The sequence below is a fragment of the Diadema antillarum genome, unplaced genomic scaffold (assembly GCF_040938485.1).
Source record: "Diadema antillarum isolate AM-2024a unplaced genomic scaffold, OU_Dant_1.0 seq00000152_RagTag, whole genome shotgun sequence".
In the NCBI taxonomy this organism is placed as follows: domain Eukaryota; kingdom Metazoa; phylum Echinodermata; class Echinoidea; order Diadematoida; family Diadematidae; genus Diadema; species Diadema antillarum.
In genome coordinates this window covers 710,251-728,649 of record NW_027271225.1, presented here as the reverse complement: position 1 = coordinate 728,649, position 18,399 = coordinate 710,251, and the positions used below count along the sequence as shown (strand labels likewise).

The 18,399-nt window shown below is 39.2% G+C and overlaps 1 protein-coding gene across 1 annotated transcript; it reads right to left on the bottom strand.

Annotated features, from left to right (window-relative positions):
• Positions 1-15,623: 15,623 nt before the first annotated feature.
• Positions 15,624-17,222, bottom strand: LOC139727803 (tigger transposable element-derived protein 4-like). The gene has a single exon (XM_071638775.1). It carries the CDS (start codon positions 17,202-17,204, stop codon positions 15,624-15,626), a length of 1,581 nt encoding a protein of 526 aa, XP_071494876.1. The 5' UTR covers positions 17,205-17,222.
• Between the last annotated feature and the right edge of the window lie 1,177 nt (positions 17,223-18,399).

Genomic DNA, 18,399 nt, shown 5'->3' with positions numbered 1-18,399 from the left:
CAATGGAATGGGGATTCCCTCGCATTTGTTTATGTGACAGTGGATGAATTGTTATTATCTCCAAAATAGCAAAAATTTGGAGAGAGAGGTGCTCCGCTGATACTGAAAATTTTAAATTTTGCTCACTATAAGTTTGATATATTGTCTGATCACCTCCAAATTTGATGTCGTTTCCCGAAACTTATTACGCATATATCATAACGTTGTATAAGATATGTTTAATTAGTGTTAAAGTATTTTGGTTACCATGGCAACAAATAAACATAAGCAAGTTCCGTTTCACATTTTGACTCTTTTTTAGCTTCTTGTTACTTATCATTTTATGTACTCACAACATAAAATACTAAAATTTAATGCTTTTAAAGGAAGTATTCAATTATGTTTGAAAAAAAACTACAGCGCCCTCTTGTGTTTTGTCTTGATTTTTTTCTGTGGTAAACACCATTTTCTTAAGATTTGGACCTGTAAATGCTCCGAAAAGGTTAAAATGAAGTTCAAATGTGTCTTTATATGTCTAGATAGAAATCAACAGCAAAAACTAGTTGCAATTTCGCCTTGACTGCCCGACATATGTCTTAAAATTAGTTAGTTTAATATTATTTAATGGAATTCTCTTTGTTTTCTTTGTATTTTGACAAATTGCTCCCTCTTCGTGGTTTTCAAGAAAAGTTTTGATGGTGCCATTTTGCAGAGTATATCTTGAGTTACATTTTTGCCACATTTCAGAGCAATTGATAGAAAAATATTGAAATGATAGAGGGAGCGGATTGTGCCCTCCATGGTTTACCGAGCTTAAAAAAGGTATTTGGAGTTATGAGGGTTAACGGCTGATACTGAGACTAAGCTACTTCTCTGGAATTGCTATCATAGCAAAATATCATCTACAGATACATACCATTTCAAAATGCATAAGCAGAATTTGTCCCTTTAAGTTGTACCAATATCGTAAAAATCTGGTCTTGGCCCATGGACTAAAAGGTTCGTTTCTTACTAAAGTTCGTTACTCCGAAGGCTCCTTATTCCGAAGTTTCGCCATTCCCGGGATTCCAATGGTTTGTTTATCCGAAGGTTCGCATTTCCGAAGAATAATTATTCCGAAAGTTCATCGTTTAGATTAAAATAATATATTGTTCATTTTCCGAAGGTTCGTTGATCTGAAGATGAAATGTGGTTCGTCATTCTGACGGTTTGTAAATCAAAAAATGAGAAGGGTTCACTATTCAGAAAGTCCGTTGTTCCGAAGGCTTTTTCATCCGAAAATGAAATAAGGTTCGTTATTCCGAAGAATGTTTGTTAATGAAAAAAAAAATGAGAAAGGTTAGTTATTTCGAAGATTTATTTATCTTAAGACGATTATAAGGATTGCAATTCTTAATTTTTGTTAGTGTACTCACTTTTTTCCACCATGGATTAACGATACTTTTTGTAATTGTTCCGATTAACGAACGTTTTGAATTCCTATCATTTTCGGACTAACGAACCGTCGTAATAAGAACCATATTTCATCATCGGATTAACGAACCTTTGGAATAATTTATTTATTTTATTTATTTATTCAGTCTTTTTTCGACAGGGTAGCCCCATCAGTAGGCAAGTACTGTTCTTACTGGGGGCCCTGCACAAACAAACATTACAGTTGACAAGACAGAGACATATACATCAAATACAACACACTGTATGTGGACAAGTACAATTCTTCCACCGAGTCCCCTACATACAGTCACACAATAACTATACACTGACAATTACACGCTTACTAGCCAAACAAGCAATAATAACATGGTGGGCCTACGTAACTATCATAACCAAACAATAACCATAAATTTCATCAAAAATTAAAACTGTCACTGAGAGTGATAAATACCCCTACCCAAAGCGGGAAGAAATGAACCCAGCCAGCAACCATATTATTCAATTCAATTCAATTCAATTTAAAGTTTATTTCATTTTTCGAAAAAACATAGAAGTCACACTTCTTTTGACAACAGAGAATAAGGTAAACAGAACATTATGTATCAAAAAGAATGTACAGCAATTGAGAACCTTATCGGAATTATACATTGTAGTAAAAAAGAAGCAGAAGTGATCGAAATGAAGTACATGTATAACTTTGCTTAAAGTGCGAAAAATGTAGAGACCCACTAAAAAGACAGAGCTTGCAGAATGTGGGCCCCTCTGTAATAATAACAACAATGTGAAGATCAATTGAAGCATCATAAATACAAAAGGAAAAAAAAGAAAAAAAGAAGAGGAAGAAGTCTCGAAGCCCACTGAGAATTAGATTCACAAATAAGTACACTTATTATATTCTTACTAATAACAAACTTATGAACATAATAATATGTTACTCAACATAAAATAAGAATACGAATACACAGCCCACTGGCATTTACATATACAGCTGTATATCATATCTCTTGTCTAATGCCCAAAATCTGAGAAAAATAAATATATCAGTAATTTCTGTGTTTGTCAGTGAAAACGCTGTTGCCATGGTACCATGGCAACACATTGTGCAACAGTTAACCAGAAAGCCTATCTCATCCACTGGCAAATTGAATGACCTTCAAAACAGAGAAAGGAAAAAAAAAGAGAGAAAAGAAGAGAAGAGACAAGACAAGAAAAGAAAAACAAAACAAAACCTGTCACCGCAGCACTTATACTCACCGACAACTACCAAAGGTGGGTCTGCATTCCTACAAACTTGTACATACCATAGAAAACACATGTGTGTATATAACTTCAAGTCATTACCACAACAATATTGCTTGTGAAAAAACAAAAAACAAACTGATACCAAATTATCAAATGTAATCATGTATATGATAATCACCAATGCAGCATCTTAACATTGCCGACTTTTCACAAACTGAGTACAAAATGTTTGCTTTGTTTGAGCATTTCTCACTTCACTTGGAAAACTATCCCAAAGTATTGCACCATCAAAAGAAAATGCCTTTCTGCCACTTTCAGTTTTTACTCTAGGTACAACTAAACCTCTACTTTGAGCGTTTCTCGTACTGTATCGATGTACACTCATGGCAGCTGAAAACATACTCTGCAGATATACAGGGGCAGAAACATTCAGAATGTCAAACATAAGTTTTCCTTTCTGAAATTTCCATCTCTTCTCCATATCTATCCATTTTAGACGTGTGAACATTTCTTTCGTTGAGGTTCGAGTGTTTGTCTGCAAAACTATTCTTGCTGTTTGTTTGTATTGCTTGATAAGAATATATTAAATTTTTATTCTTTGACTTGAGTTTGTCCACACACTTGAGCAGTAATCATAGTAAGGTAATATCAGAGCACTTGCTAATAGCTTAGCGCTCTCTACAGTCAAATACTTTCTTACTCTTCGAAGCAAAGCTAGCCTGGAAGCAATTTTGGCAGATACCTGGGCAACATGTTCAGTCCACGTCAAGTGTTGATCCAACCAAACACCAAGATATTTGACCGTCTTCACATGTTCTATCGACACACTTTCAATCTGAATATCAATGTTTTCCCTGATACCATTTACTCTCTGTGGGGTGCCGACTAACAAAAACTTTGTTTTTTCAGTGTTGAGTGTTAAACGATTCGAGTTCAACCAAGACTCTACTCGCCTTAGATCGTCATTCAATACAGTTTCTAACTCTTTGGGACTCGAAGCGCTATACATAATAGCAGTGTCATCTGCGTACAGAACGATTTTGCTGTGTTTGACAACAGAGGGTAGGTCGTTAACAAAAAGCGTGAAGAGCAGGGGTCCTAAAATAGAACCCTGCGGTACTCCTGATTTGAGTGCCAGTGTATCAGATTTTTTCCCTTGGATCATTGTGCTTTGTTTCCGACCTATCAAATATGATTTGAACCATAATATTGCGTTATCACCTATACCATATGTACGTAGTTTATGTAACAACAGGCCGTGATCCACGGAGTCGAAAGCTTTCCTTATGTCTAGGAATACCAAACCTGTCAGTTTCCCGCTGTCCATATTCCTGAATACATAATCACTGACATACATTAAAACTGTATTTGTTGAGTACCCTTTCCTAAAGCCTGATTGTTGTGGTGTTAACAGGTCGAGGTCAGCCTGATAATCATGCAACTGAGTGTGAACGCGAGTGTGAACAGCTTTCTCCAGCACCTTCATTATTGTTGGAATAATTGAAATAGGAGTTATTTACACTGTCCTTATCCCCTCCTTTGTGAATGGGGGTGACGGTGGCTAGTTTCCATTCTTGGGGAATTACCCCAGATCCAAGGGAACGATCAAAAAGGTCAGTAAAGCCCCCGTTCCACTATGCCGTTCTCGCTACGATTTGACAATTTTCTCAGGTCGGGAAGGATCGGGTAAAACCTGAGCCGATCTGGACACAGTACGATGTTAGAACGCTGTAAGTACGCTGCAGTTACGACTGCCAAGTGCTTGCTACGCTCTTACTACGATGATCGGGAATGAGACATTACGATCTCTGCCGCTGCCGGTACGCTTTAGAACGATGTAGCTACGCTGTCAGTGCGATGTTGCCGATGTTATCCGATCGATGCACGCTGTATCTACGCTCTGAACGATCTATACGATCTTATCACGCTGTTACCCCGTTCAGAGAGCTGAAAAGTGCCCGATGTGCCCCGATGTACCCCGATTCGACTGTCGGTCTGCAGTCAGTCAACTTATTAGCATGCAGAACCGAAGAAAATATATACTGTGGACCTCGAAGAGGCTCCTCAACTCACGGTTCTTTTGCAGCAATGCATTGTATAAACAAAGACGTGCTGATTTTTCCAAGGCTTTTTCTTGATGTCCTTGCTTTTATAGTCCGTCTTCCTCCAGTTGTAGATGATTTCATATTCTTCAAAATTCTGCTGTGTCCTCTTCCTCCTCTTTCAGCATCACGTACAGACTCTCTTTCTTCGTCTTTTGGGTAGCTGCTTCGCTGCTTTCTTCTCTTCTTTTTCTTCATCTCTTCTTCTTCTTCGAAAATTACAGCTAAAATTACTTCCCGTTCTTGTGCCGATGTTACTACGCTCAGAAAGACCTTGTTACGCTTACCCCGCTGCGTTTACGCCGTCACTACGCTCTCCCCGCTGCGTTTACGCTGTCACTACGCTCTCCCCGCTTGCCGTACGATTAAAAATATGTCAATTTTGATCGGGGAGATCGGGAAGAAATTTTGAACCGGTTCAAAAAATTTTCCCGATCTGAAAAAATGCCCGCTCCAACCCCGACCTCCACACGCTGCTGCTACGATGCTTCCGATCCCCGTACGCTTTGTGCCGCTCTCTCCCGATCTGCTAGATCGGGACAGATCGGGGTCCAAATCGTGATAGTGGAACGGGGGCTTAATACCCCGTTCCCACTGCCGATCAGATCAACTCGATCAAGCGAGATCAATCCCGATCACCAATTTTTACCAGAGCAATCCCGACCAAATGATCGATCGTCCTTCAACACGATCCCTTCCCGACCGCTATTCGATCTTTTACGATCCACACCCGACCATTCTCGACATCTCCAGAATCTCTCCTCGACAACCACACAGATCTCTACTCGAACATCCCGATCTACACACAATCAATACACGATCACTTCACGGTCAATACTCGATTTCTACTAGACTTCTTAGACCAGGTCGACATGACTCGATCTGTGTAAGATCTTGCATCGAATGGGTCGGCAGGTTCGTACACTGATCGAGTGATAGAAGAATTGGTTACAGTTATTCGTTTGGTTATAAATAAGACAACTCAGTAGTTATGTTTGTATACGGCATGGCCCAAAAGAGTGTTATAAAACTGACTCTTAATTGCAAAAGCAAGAATGAACGAAAGAAAGTATTATCTTTAGTAGTTGATAGACGAACACCTATTTTGAAACCACAATCATCAATTCTCGTGCAGGCATTTCGATTCTACAGTAATTTTTCCTGAAAACTTGTGATTTGCATTTTTGATATTTTTGCGACCCTAGCCATTCTTGACAGAGGGACAACTTTGACAACTTTGCAAGATAAAGTTTCCGACAAAAATTGCTGCGCTGGTCTATAAATTGATGACAAAGACTGATCACTATTGTTTGTGAGCCACTCAAAAAGGTACAAAAATGCATTCAGTTGTGTTCATTCATTTTATCCGTTTTCAGTAGCTATATTGGATGCATTCGTTATCAGTTTTATGTCTTCACTATTGCTCGGTCAAGTAAGATATCAGTGCCCAAAGTTACAGATTTTGCAAATCACAAATTTTCAGGGAGATCAAGGCGAAGGTTGATTATCATTGTGTCAAATAAAATTTGAAGTGTTCTTTCTATTAGATAATGCAACGATTTCATTCAGTCGCTCATATCTTTTTATATAAGAGACAGTTTTGTAGCACTCTGTCTGCCGGGACACCATGTATGATATAATAGGTTCGTTCACATGCATTCAATATTTGCAGTATATATAAGAACACCTCTCGGGTCTCAGGTTCGAATCCCGATGGAATCCCATTTTCTTTGCTCATTTTTCCACTAAAATATATACAGTGTTCCTTCTGGTCAGTTTATTCTGTCTTTATTTGTTACATACTCAAAAAGCTGCATCGCTTCGGTGATCTCTCGCATTTATCCCAAAGTTGAATTATCCTTCGGGTTTATGCCAGGTTTAAGCATGCACGTGTGTGTCACACACAAACACACTGCTATTATGACTTCTGACCATCCGAGCATTGGGCATTAAGGGTTTTGTTTTTTTGGACGAACACTGAACTATAGGGCTTTCTTTAGATCAGTCGGTAGAGCACTGGGCTAGCAATCCCGATGGAATTCCATTGTCTTTGCTAATTTTTCCACTTATGATTTATATTCTTTCTGGTCAGTTTATTCTGTCTGTATTTGTTACATACTCAAAAAGCTGCATCATTTCGATGATCCCTCGCATTTATCCCCAGGCTGAATTATCCTTCGGGTTTATGCCAGGTTTGAATGTGCGCGTGTGTGTCACACACAAACACACTGATAGCTTCTGACCATCCGAGCATTGGGAATTAAGGGTTTCTGGGACGAGCTCTAAACTAGGGCTTTCTATAGCTCAGTCGGTTGAGCCCCGGGCTTGCAATCAGGAGTTCTCGGGTTCGAATCCCGATGGAATCCCATTTTCTTCGCTCATATTTCCACTAAAAATATATACAGTATTTTTTCTGGTCAGCTTATTCTGTATTTATTTGTTACATACTCTAAAAAAGCTGCATCGGATCGCTTCGGTGATCCCTCGCATTTATCCCCAAGTTGAATTATATCCTTCGGGCTTATGCCAGGTTTGAATGTGCTCGTGTGTGTCACACACAAACACACTGCTATAGCTTCTGACCATTCGAGCATTGAGAATTAAGGGTTTCTGGGAAGAACACTGTACTAGGTCTTTATAGCTCAGTTGATAGAGGACGGGCTAGCAATCCGGAGTTCTCGGGTTCGAATCCCGATGGAATCCCATTTTCTTTGCCCATTTTCCACTAATATGATATATAAAAAGAATAGCAAATCTACATTGGATTGTAAGTTTGATGTCTCATTAAAAAAAAAAGTGTGTTAAACCTCCACGCTTCGTAAGTGTATTAGATAGGTGGACTGAAATTAAATTGGTCTAAAATGAAACATAGGCCTACACTGCAAAAAGTCCGGTGTTAAATAGTGAACACCGAGCTGGTGTTAAATTTTCGGTGCTCATTCATGGTGTTAAATTAACACCTCCGGGTGTCATTTCCAAATATAAAACTGTTTTTTGAAGAGTTTCTTAGTAACTGCACTTCTTGTTGATTTTTAATTTAAACAAGACGATCAAGAATTTTACATTAAAATACTAGATTTTTGAAAAAAATGTGAAAATAAATTTACACCACAGTAACACCAGCTGGTGTGGTTTCTTATTGAAGCTGGACGGGTGTTAAACCATTGATATTAACACCAACAAATATCAAATGAACACCATGTGGTGTCATTTTTGAATCAACACCAGTACAGTGTCTAAATAACACCAGGTACAGTGTCAAATTAACACCACGAAGTGTCAGGTGAACACTTTTCAACACCATCACAGTGCATTTTCTACACCAGTGGGTGTGGTCCTCTATTGAAGTTTGATCGGTGTTAGATTTAACACCCATGGTGTTAAATCTAACACCGATGTTTTTACAGTGTATATGCCCATAGATGCATCATTATAGAGTTGAAAGAAATTGACTGTTCTACAACCCTAATGAGTCGTTTTCTTTGACATTATTGTTCTCATTGTTAAAGAATGAAAAAGTGAATGAAAAAAATGTGTATGTATACATTGATAAAGTATAGGCCCAAAAGTGTGTAAAAGAAAATATATGTATCATATTAATTTCTAAATTCATGAAGTGTGCTGATTATGTGGAAGAGAGTATATTATTATTAAAATAAAGCATACATAACATTTCATATTAGCAAAAAATGAGGAAAATCTTAGTTGTTGTTTTTTGTCAACTCATCCCAGCCAATCGATATGAAGGTGGCCTTCAAGCAATGTCCATACAACTCTCAATAACCAAAACCTTATCAAGCGAAGCAAAAGTGTAACATCTACGTAAATAGAGGTAAAGTAAGTCACTGAGCATTTATGAATCTACGCTACAACTCCTGTTTTAACAGGTCAGCGTAAGAAATAGGTTTTATATCAACGTATCCAACTTCAACTTTGAAACACACAAGCAAGCAAAAGAATTCAAGAAACATTTCTCAGTCTATAAATAAAGTAGCTAATGTAGAAAATTTCCTTTCACGTTACAGTCATATTGCCAGTATACCGATTTTTTTTATTTATTCATTTTTTTTTAAGTTTCAGTCGTGTTTCCTTTCTTTCTTCTGGTATTTTTGTCTGGAGAGTCTAATTCTACCATGTCTGCTGTTTGTTGTCTTTTCTCTCTTCGTGGCCCTATTCTTTTCTTCAGTGGGCCAGGAATGGCTGAAAATACTGACGATATTTAACTTTCTAACGTGGCCAAGGACTGCATGTAACTTCTCTTAATACCAGAACAATAAATGAGTGCTAAGAAAGTACGTCTGCACATGCTGCAACCACTGTCAAAAAGTGTTCCGTATTTGATCGAGTGCGTAATCGAGCTTAGTCGAGTATCAATTAATAGCAGTCCTGTATCGGTCGTAGAGCTGTCGAGTTATTCGTGAAACTGATGAATCCTGGATCGAGATGATCTGAAATCAATCGTGTAGCATTCGAGTATAACTCGAGATGATCGGGAACTGAGCTCGGGGGAAAATCCGTCCCGACCACACTAGATTTCTATACGATCGATTCCCGATCAGCTCGATCTCTTCTCGATCACTACCCGAGCTGTTGAAGTTCGGGCTTCCTACTCGAATGTTTTGGACATGTCCAAAATTATCGGGAAGGAAGCAGGAACGATGCCGATCAAGATAGATCGACCCCGAATACCAATGCCGAGCGAGCCCGACCAGGCCAAAAAAGCTTGATTGGGATTGATCGAGTTGATCTGATCGGCAGTGGGAACGCACCATAAGCGGTTTGCTAACAAGAGGTGCAGCCAGTTTGAGAAGGCGGGCAGCGTATTTTTTATTTACATGCAAGCCTATGGCTTTTGGCAACTAAATTCAATGAAACCGCTCCTGATGCGTCTATGCTTACTCCGCTCGCCGTACACGTGCATCAGTGAGTGTGTGCACGCGCTGTGAAAGTTTTGCTTGACGTGGTAGACCCGCATCCAATTACTATAGTAGTACGTGTATAAATACGTATAAAAACGGGTGAGAGAGCGAAAAACAAGACAATACAAAAAAAATCTGACAAGAAGGAGAGGGGGAGAGAGAGAATCATAAGAAAAGAGATAAAAAAGCAATGAATTTTCTGTGATATCTCATCAATCATGCACAACAGTAATCAATATTATTGCGGGTTCCATGGAAGACCACAACTTTATTGGTGTATGATGGGGATTAGTAGGCTCCTAATGGGCTACAGTGACCAAAGTTTATGTAGTATATAGGCCCTATATATATATATATATATATATATATATATATATAGTCTATAAGTCCAAACATGTTGCGAATTCACGTATTGGCTACAATATAATTATGTGGGGGAGGGGGGGGGGGGACCGAAGGTGAAGCCAATCCTGCCCGACCCTCCCCCCCCCCCCCACCGATATTGAAACCCATATCGACCAATAGGCTTACATGACGAGTAATGTATAATGTAACACTTTTTCGATCTCCGTTGATTGATGATTGAAATATTGACAGGAAAGATTGAAGGGAAAAGGAATGGAGAAGAAGCGCATGTATGGAAAGCTTGAAGGGAGAGTAATTGAAAGTTATGTAATAGGCTATACAATGGTATACGTGTATCAGAAAGTTGTGAAATAACATGATCGCTTAAATCTATATACATTATGTACATGTATTTATTTCTCAGCCTCCAACCCCCTCTGTTATATCTGTTGCTATTAAAGGCCCCTAAATTTATCTTCATAGTTTATACTGATGGTATATTATTTTGTTTCTCCAACCTACCCGTCTTTTCTTCATACTATTTTCAAAGACTCACTCTGCATATTCATTTTCCGACCTCTCTCGACCTCCTCCTTTTTCAAATGCATAATTATGACTCCTGTATTTTTTCCCTTCCTCGATCACTGCTTGAATTCTCATACAATTTATTTGTTTCTCATATATACCGTCTCTCTGTCTCCCCCTTCTCTCTTTCTCATTTTGAAACTTTACAATGTTTGTTTACAAGACCACTTTCTACTCTCTACAGTGATCAGTTTGTCTAGAAACATGTTTAGTCAGTGCAAATATGTATGAAGGAAAATTACACCACTAATGCATGGATTCATTATGCATTTTATTCACTTCTTTATGTTCAAGCACTTTTTTTCATGAAGGTATACTGAGTATACAGATGTAATCTGATCCTCCAATATCCAAGAAGTATTGTAATACAAACTAGAATTATCACTCAATGTTGTACTAACACAGTTACTGACATTTGCCATATCTCAAGTCAATTGCTCAAAACCTGAGTGAGTAAGTAAATAAATCAACAATTTCTATGATTTTCATTAAAAATACTGTTACCATGGCAACACAATGTTTGACATTAAGAAAAAAATGAAGTTTGCCCAGCTCTATCATAGCCGTCACATGTGCCAAATTTCAAGTCAAATGCTCAAAAACTGAGGGAGTTAAGTTAATCCACAATATTATTGTATGATTTTTATTCAAAATAAAATTATGCTGTCACCATATTGTGTTGAGCCCACTAATGTCAATAATACTCGACCACTAATGTGGCTGTCGTATCTTTAAGCTATATGCTTATTTGACGACAGTCTTCTTCATTTACACTCCCGATCTTGTGCCATCATTCAGTGAGATCATTTATTTCGAATGGTTTCCAATCGACGTGTTCTCTTACTCTTTTCGTTAATCTGTACACGTATCTCACAGTTTTATATTCGAATGTACACACTGTATGTTCCATTCTCTTGTAAACAACAAGAAATGACTACTTAGTATTTCATTTTTGTAATAAATGACCGATGCAGAAAATTCCTAATGAATTGATTTAAATTTGGATCGTGTAATGTCATAACCACCACTATATGTCATAAGACGTCGACGACAAAAGTCATAACAACCACTTAAATGTCACGACACGTCGAAGATAAAATGTCATAATGACCACTATAATGTCATAACATGTCGACGATAAATGTCGGACTCGGATTAACCACAAATGTCATAACACGTCGACCAAAAATGTCAACATTTCAATTCTTATTGCAAATGTGATAACACGTCGACGACAAATGTCATAACGACTACTGATGTCATAACATGTCGACGACAAATGTCATAACGACCATTAATGTCTTAACACCTCGACGACAAATGTCATAATGACCACAAATCACATGGGACAAATATCAAAGTCGGATTAACCACAAATATCATAACGCGTCGACCACAAATGTCAGAATTTCCAAATTTACTGCAAATGTCATACTGCGTCACAGGGGAGGATCCAGGAATTCCGTAAAGGGGAGGCACCTTTACAAAATCAAAGGTTGGTGCAACCTCCTCCTTTTTTTTTGATTTTATCAAAAATAGAGACGGGGAGGGGCGCCGCGCCCCCTTTAGATCAGCGACTGCGTCAGCCACAGGTTAATAGCAAAACCCAATGCTTGCATTACAAGGAGGCGACTTTTCAAAACTATACAAGCTGGCGCAACCCCCTATTTTTTTCTTTTTATTTCTGTTGTTTTAACAAAAACAGAAAGGGTCATCAAAGGGGGTGCGCCCCCTCTCACCCCGCGATTTCGTCATCCACAAATGTCAAAACTCATTGCTTGCATTTCATGGGCGGATCCAGGAATTCCGTAAAGGGGAGACACCTTTTCAAAATGAAAGGCTGGCGCAACCCCCCCCCCTCGTTATTTTCCTCTTATTTCTTTTGTTTAAACGAAAAAAGAAAGAGAAGAAAGGAGTGGGTGCGGCAGTCTTTACTTTTGCAAAGGCACCTCGCCTTTTCGGAATTCCGTGATCCGCCCCTGTAATGCAGCATTCATGGTTTTGCCATTAACCTTTTTTTGGTCGTGTAACACATCGTGTTATGACATTTGAAGTATATAAAAATGGAAATTTTGACGACGCAGTCGCGGATCTAGAGGGGGCGCGGCGCCCCTCCCCGTCTCTATTATTATTTTGCTAAAACAAAAGAAATGAAATTAAAAAAGGGGAGGGGGTTGCGCCATGCCTTTGATTTTGTAAAGGCGTCTCCCCTTTACGGAATTCCTGGATCCTCCCCTGTAACGCGTTATGACATTTGCAGTAAATTTGCAGATTTAGACATATTTTGTAGTCGATGTGTTATGACATTTGTAATTAATTCGATTTTAACATTTGTCGTCGACGTGGTATGGCATTCGCAGTAAAAACGGAAATTTTGACATTTGTCGTCAACGTGTTATCACATTTGTGGTTAATCGGATTTTGATATTAGTCGTCGACGTGTTATGACATTAGTTGTAGTTATGAAATTTGTCGTCGACGTGTTATGACATTTGCAGTAAAAATGGATATTTTGACATTTGTCGTCGACGTGCTATGACATTTGTGATTAATCCGATTTTGACAATTGTCGTCCATATGTTATGACATTAGTGGTCGCTATGAAATTTGTCGTCGACGTGTCATGTGATGACATTTGCAGTAAAAATTGAAATTTTTGACATTTGTCTTCGACATGTTATGACATTAGTGGTCATTATGACATTTGTCGTCGACGTGTAATGACATTAGCGGTCGTTATGAAATTTGTCGTCTACGTCTTATGACATAAGTGGTTGTTATGACATTATACGATATAAATTCAAATCAATAAAAAATTTTCTGCATCGGTCATGTATTACAAAAATGCACTGTTCCTGCTGAAAGTACAGCTTGGCTTTGTTGAATCGTGGATTCTGTAATACATGTGATTTGATTTATCATGAAATTGTATTGAATATGGAATCAATAAAAGATTATGGAAAAACAAAAAAAGAAATAGTCATTTCTTGTTGTTTAAAAGAGAATGGAACATACAGTATGTACATTCGAATATAAAACTGAGATATACGTGTACAGATTAAAGAAAAGAGTAAGAGAACACGTCGATTGGAAACCATTCGGAATAAATGATGTCACTGAATGATGGCACAAGATCGGGAGTGTGAATGCAGAAGACTGTTGTCAAATAAGCATATAGCTTAAAGATACGACAGCCACATTAGTGGTCGAATATTGTTGACATTGATGGACTCGACACAATATGGTGACAGCATGATTTTATTTTGAATGAAAATCATACAATGATATTGTGAATTAACTTAAAGGACAAGTCCACCTTCATATAAATGTGGATTGAGTGAATGCAGCAATATCAATAGAACACAACAGTGAAAGTTTGGGGAAAATCTGACAATCCTTTTCAAAAGTTATGAATTTTTAAAGAATCTGCGTAGTCACTGCAGGATGAGAAGACTACTACAGTGTATGATGTCATATGCGTACAACCATATTTATAAAGAAAAATAAAAAGAGCATTTCACAAAACTTTACTTTTTGAATAAAGTGCACATTTCTTCGACTTGTTACTGACATATATGTTAAGGGTAATATTATTCCCCCTGCCTTCTGAAAGGGAGAAGTCAAGTGTTCTTTTGTTATGCGAGAAAAGTGAAAATATGTCAAATTTTCCTTATTCTTTCTTTATATCGTTGTACTCATGTGACATCACAAGCTATAGTAGTCTTCTCATCCAGCCTTGAGTGAGCAGAAACTTCAAAAATTCATAACTTTTGATTGGATTGTCTGATGTTCCTCAAACTCTCAATGATGTGCTCTGCTAATATTGCTGTGTTCACTCAACCCACATGTCTATGAGGGTGAACTTGTCCTTTAACTCCCTCAGTTTTTGAGCATTTGACTTGAAATTTAGCACATGTGACAGCTACGATATAGAGCTGTGCAAACTTCATTTTTTTTTCTTAATGTCAGACATTGTGTTGCCATGGTAACATTATCTTTAATGAAAATCATAGAAACTGTTGATTCATTTACTCACTTAATCAGGTTTTGAGCACTTTACTTGAGATGTGGCAAATGTCAGTAACTGTGTTAAAGTACAACATTGAGTGATAGTTCTAGTTTGTAATACAATACTTCTTAGATATTGGAGGATCAGATTACATCTGTATACTCAGTATACCTTCATGAAAAAAAGTGCTTGAACATAAAGAAGTGAATAAAATGCATAATGAATACCTGCAATAGTGGGGTAATTTTCCTTCGTACATAATTTGCACGTGACTTTTTCTAGACAAACTGATCACTGTAGAGAGTTATAGAAAGTGGTCTTGTAAACAAACATTGTAAAGTTCTAAAATGAGAAAGAGAGAAGGAGAGAGACAGAGAGAGTATGAGAAACAAATCAATTGTATGAGAATTCAAGCAGTGATCGAGGAAGGGAAAAATACACGAGTCTTGCATTTGAAAAAGGAGGAAGTCGAGAGAGGTCGGAAAATGAATATGCAGAGTGAGTCTTTGAAACTAGTACAGTCAAACCTGTCTATAGCGGCCACCGAAGGGAAACCAAAAAAGTGGCTGCTATAGACAGGTGGCCGCTATAGACAGGTCGGCGGCCATTTTGCATTTTAACACGTGTATTGCACAATAGCATGGAATACCGAATGTTATTCTTTAAAAATAGGCAAATAAGTTTGCACTAGCAGCTAGAGTACGAAGATTTTGTTTGTGCAATTCACAAGTCGTGTAGGGCCTACTTCATTTTTAATTTTATTTTAGGCTTCTTCTTTTCTTTTGATTTTTTTTCTATTACTATTTTTTTTATTTTTGTGAAGATTTGACTACAAATGTATAGTGAGATTCAGCTACGCGACCCAGGCCAACGCATTACCGACACCACGACGGGGACGTATCTCACTCGGTGTCATGTTGGCTCTGAAAAGAGCCGTTTGTGGCCCTGAAAAGGGCCGTTTGGTAATGGTTGGCACTGAAAAGAGCCGTTAGAAAGTGTCAAAGAACATCAAATCTTTTTGAAGAAGTCAAGCATCGTGGTCTGTCGGACCTCCTGTCGTTGTCGTTGACGCTCTCGGAGGACTGCATTTTCCAAGCCATCGCATCTTTTGAGAATCTCGGCGTACCCTTTGCTCACTGCGAATGCCTGTATGTCTGCAATGCTCTTCCCGACATCAACAAGATTTTTGAGTTTGAGCTGGCTGAGCTGTGGTTCCTCCTCTTCGCTGTCTTCACCGTCATCATGGTTGGATTCAAGCCGACGCTGAAAATCCTGCACAGTTGAAGCCTGGTCAGGATCAGTTGTCACGAGAGAAGCATCGATTGTCACCAGGTCCTCCAAGGACATCTCCAGCTCCTTCTGACACACATCTTCCAGTCCATCGCTTGGTTCTTCTGGCTCAAGTTCTACCTCACCGACGTCCTGGGGGCCGACACCGCACTTGCGGAAGCACTTTTGTATTGTTTCCGCGTTGGTGTCTTTCCATGACTGATCGACCCAGTAAATGGCCTGGAGGAGGTTGGTACGTCGCATGATATCAGGGGCAGTTAAGCCTGGTTCCTGCTCCATCTGCTGGATGATCCCTCTCAACTGACGCTTTCTGAACTTCAACTTCGCTGCTTGTATGATTCCCTGGTCCATGGGCTGGGTGACGGAAGTGGTGTTCGGAGGAAGGAAGACCAGTTTGATGTGGGACAACTGCAAGTGAGGATGGCTAGGAGCATTGTCAAGGAGCATGAGGATCTTTCGACGTTGTCGCTTCATCTTCTCGTTGAACTTTGTCATGAAGAGTTCAAAGAGATTGCTGGTCATCCAGGCCTTTTTGTTTGCATGATAGTCCACAGGGAGATCCTTACGTTCGATCCTACCGAAGCATCGTGGTTTGATTGACTTGCCGATGATCATCGCAGGCTCCTTTTCTCCGACGGCGTTGGCGCACAGCATGAGAGTGATGCGCTCCTTTGACCGTTTTCCGCCAGAGCAGTCTGTCCCTTTGAAGTGGAGGGTAGAATCAACAGATGCCTTGAAGAAAAGTCCCGTTTCATCCATGTTGTATATGTCACGGAGATCGTAGTCAGCGCACAGTTCGGGCAGCCTCTGTTTCCAGTCATCTACAACATCTGTCTCGACTCCACCACTCTCTCCGTTCATCTTGCCGAAGATGATGTTGTGCCGCCGACGGAAAGCCTCCAACCAGCCGTTTGATGCTTTGAAGTCGTCGAGCTGTAGTTGCACTGCTACATCCCTTGCCTTCTGCTGAAGAAGAGGACCGCTAACAGGGAGAAGCCGAGCCGTGCAATCCTTGAACCATTCGTAGAGGATGGCGTTCAGTTCATCATTTGCTGTCTTTCGGTTCTTTCGTTTGCGGTCGAGTGGTACATTTCTTTCAAACACCTCGATCCATTCCTGCTTCCTCTTCAGTATGTTTTGGATTTGAGTTCTCCCGCAGCAATGCCCTTGAGAAGAAAGCCTCTCGGCGATGGTACGGGCGCTCAACTTGTCTTTGTCGTGCATTCTGATGACTTCCATCTTTTTTTCTAAGGAGAGCTGATGCCGCCCTCCTGGCGCTTTTGCAGCGTTGGCAGCCATCTGGGAGTTGTGGTATTCGAAGCAAACTCAGAAAAAGAAAAAAAAAACACACACAAAAAAGAACTTGAACGGCGGTGAAAACGATGTGATGCAATGCGATATGGATGCAAGAAAAAGAAAAGAAAAAAAAAACCGACGTACGGTGCTGATAACTTTGTTGCGTTGTAGGGGGAGAATACAGCTGGTGCGTAACAATTGGCTGAAAGTAAGCACGGACACTGACGATGCTGACGTTGTTTCTCTCGGGGCAAGACAGATTCGAGCTCTTCAATGGAAAAAAAATATCCATTTAAAAAAAAACCAAAATAAAGGCGTTGTTGAATTGATAAAAATAAATTAACTTCCAAAACATTTTTACCTTGAATATCGAATCTTTATTTTGATTATCTTGAATTTTTGTAAGTCTTCAAAATAACATTTCGAGCGTGAAGTACTGGTTCGTACCGGATTTGCATGTGTGGGGATTGCGCGCGAGCGACTTTGAAGCGGGGATCGGTAATGTGCAAAGCTGACGTGAACAATAAACAATATTCCGAAACGAGAATCCAATTGTCCTTATATGTGTATTCAAAGGAATTTTAATCACTAATTATTCGGCATATTGGTAAAATTCTATGATGATATTGCAAGCTGTCTTTGCCTTTGTAGCATATATTCAGGGCGGCATTATTGAAGCCTATATCTAGTCAAGTTGGCATAGTAATAATACGGCTTTTCACGACGAAGAGCTGCGTTTGTCAATCAAGTCTGTGTGATAGAGCTATAGGAGTCTGAAGAATGTATGCAAAGAATGCAAAAGTCAACATATTCATGTCTGATAAACCGTTCAGGTAAATTTTTGTGGCCGCTATACGCAGGTTGATACACTCCACGGGATACAAAATGAGTGGCCGCTGGCCGCGTTAGGCAGGTGGCCGCTATATAGAGGGTCTATAACACAGAAATTTCGTTCGGGGGATTTTTCAGTGGCCGCTATAAGCAGGTGGCCGCTATAGACAGGTGGCCGCTAAGACAGGTTTGACTGTATATGAAGAAAAGACGGGCAGGTCAGTGAGAAACAAAATATACCATCAGTCTGAAGATAAACTTAGGGGCCTTTAATAGCAACAGATATAACAGAGGGGGTTGGGGCTGAGAAATAAATACATGTACATACAATGTATATAGATTTAAGCGATCATGTTATTTCACAACT

What these genes read in the sequence shown, in the direction of transcription:
- LOC139727803 (XM_071638775.1), bottom strand. Translation starts at nt 17,204, where the DNA reads ATGGCTGCCAACGCTGCAAAAGCGCCAGGAGGGCGGCATCAGCTCTCC.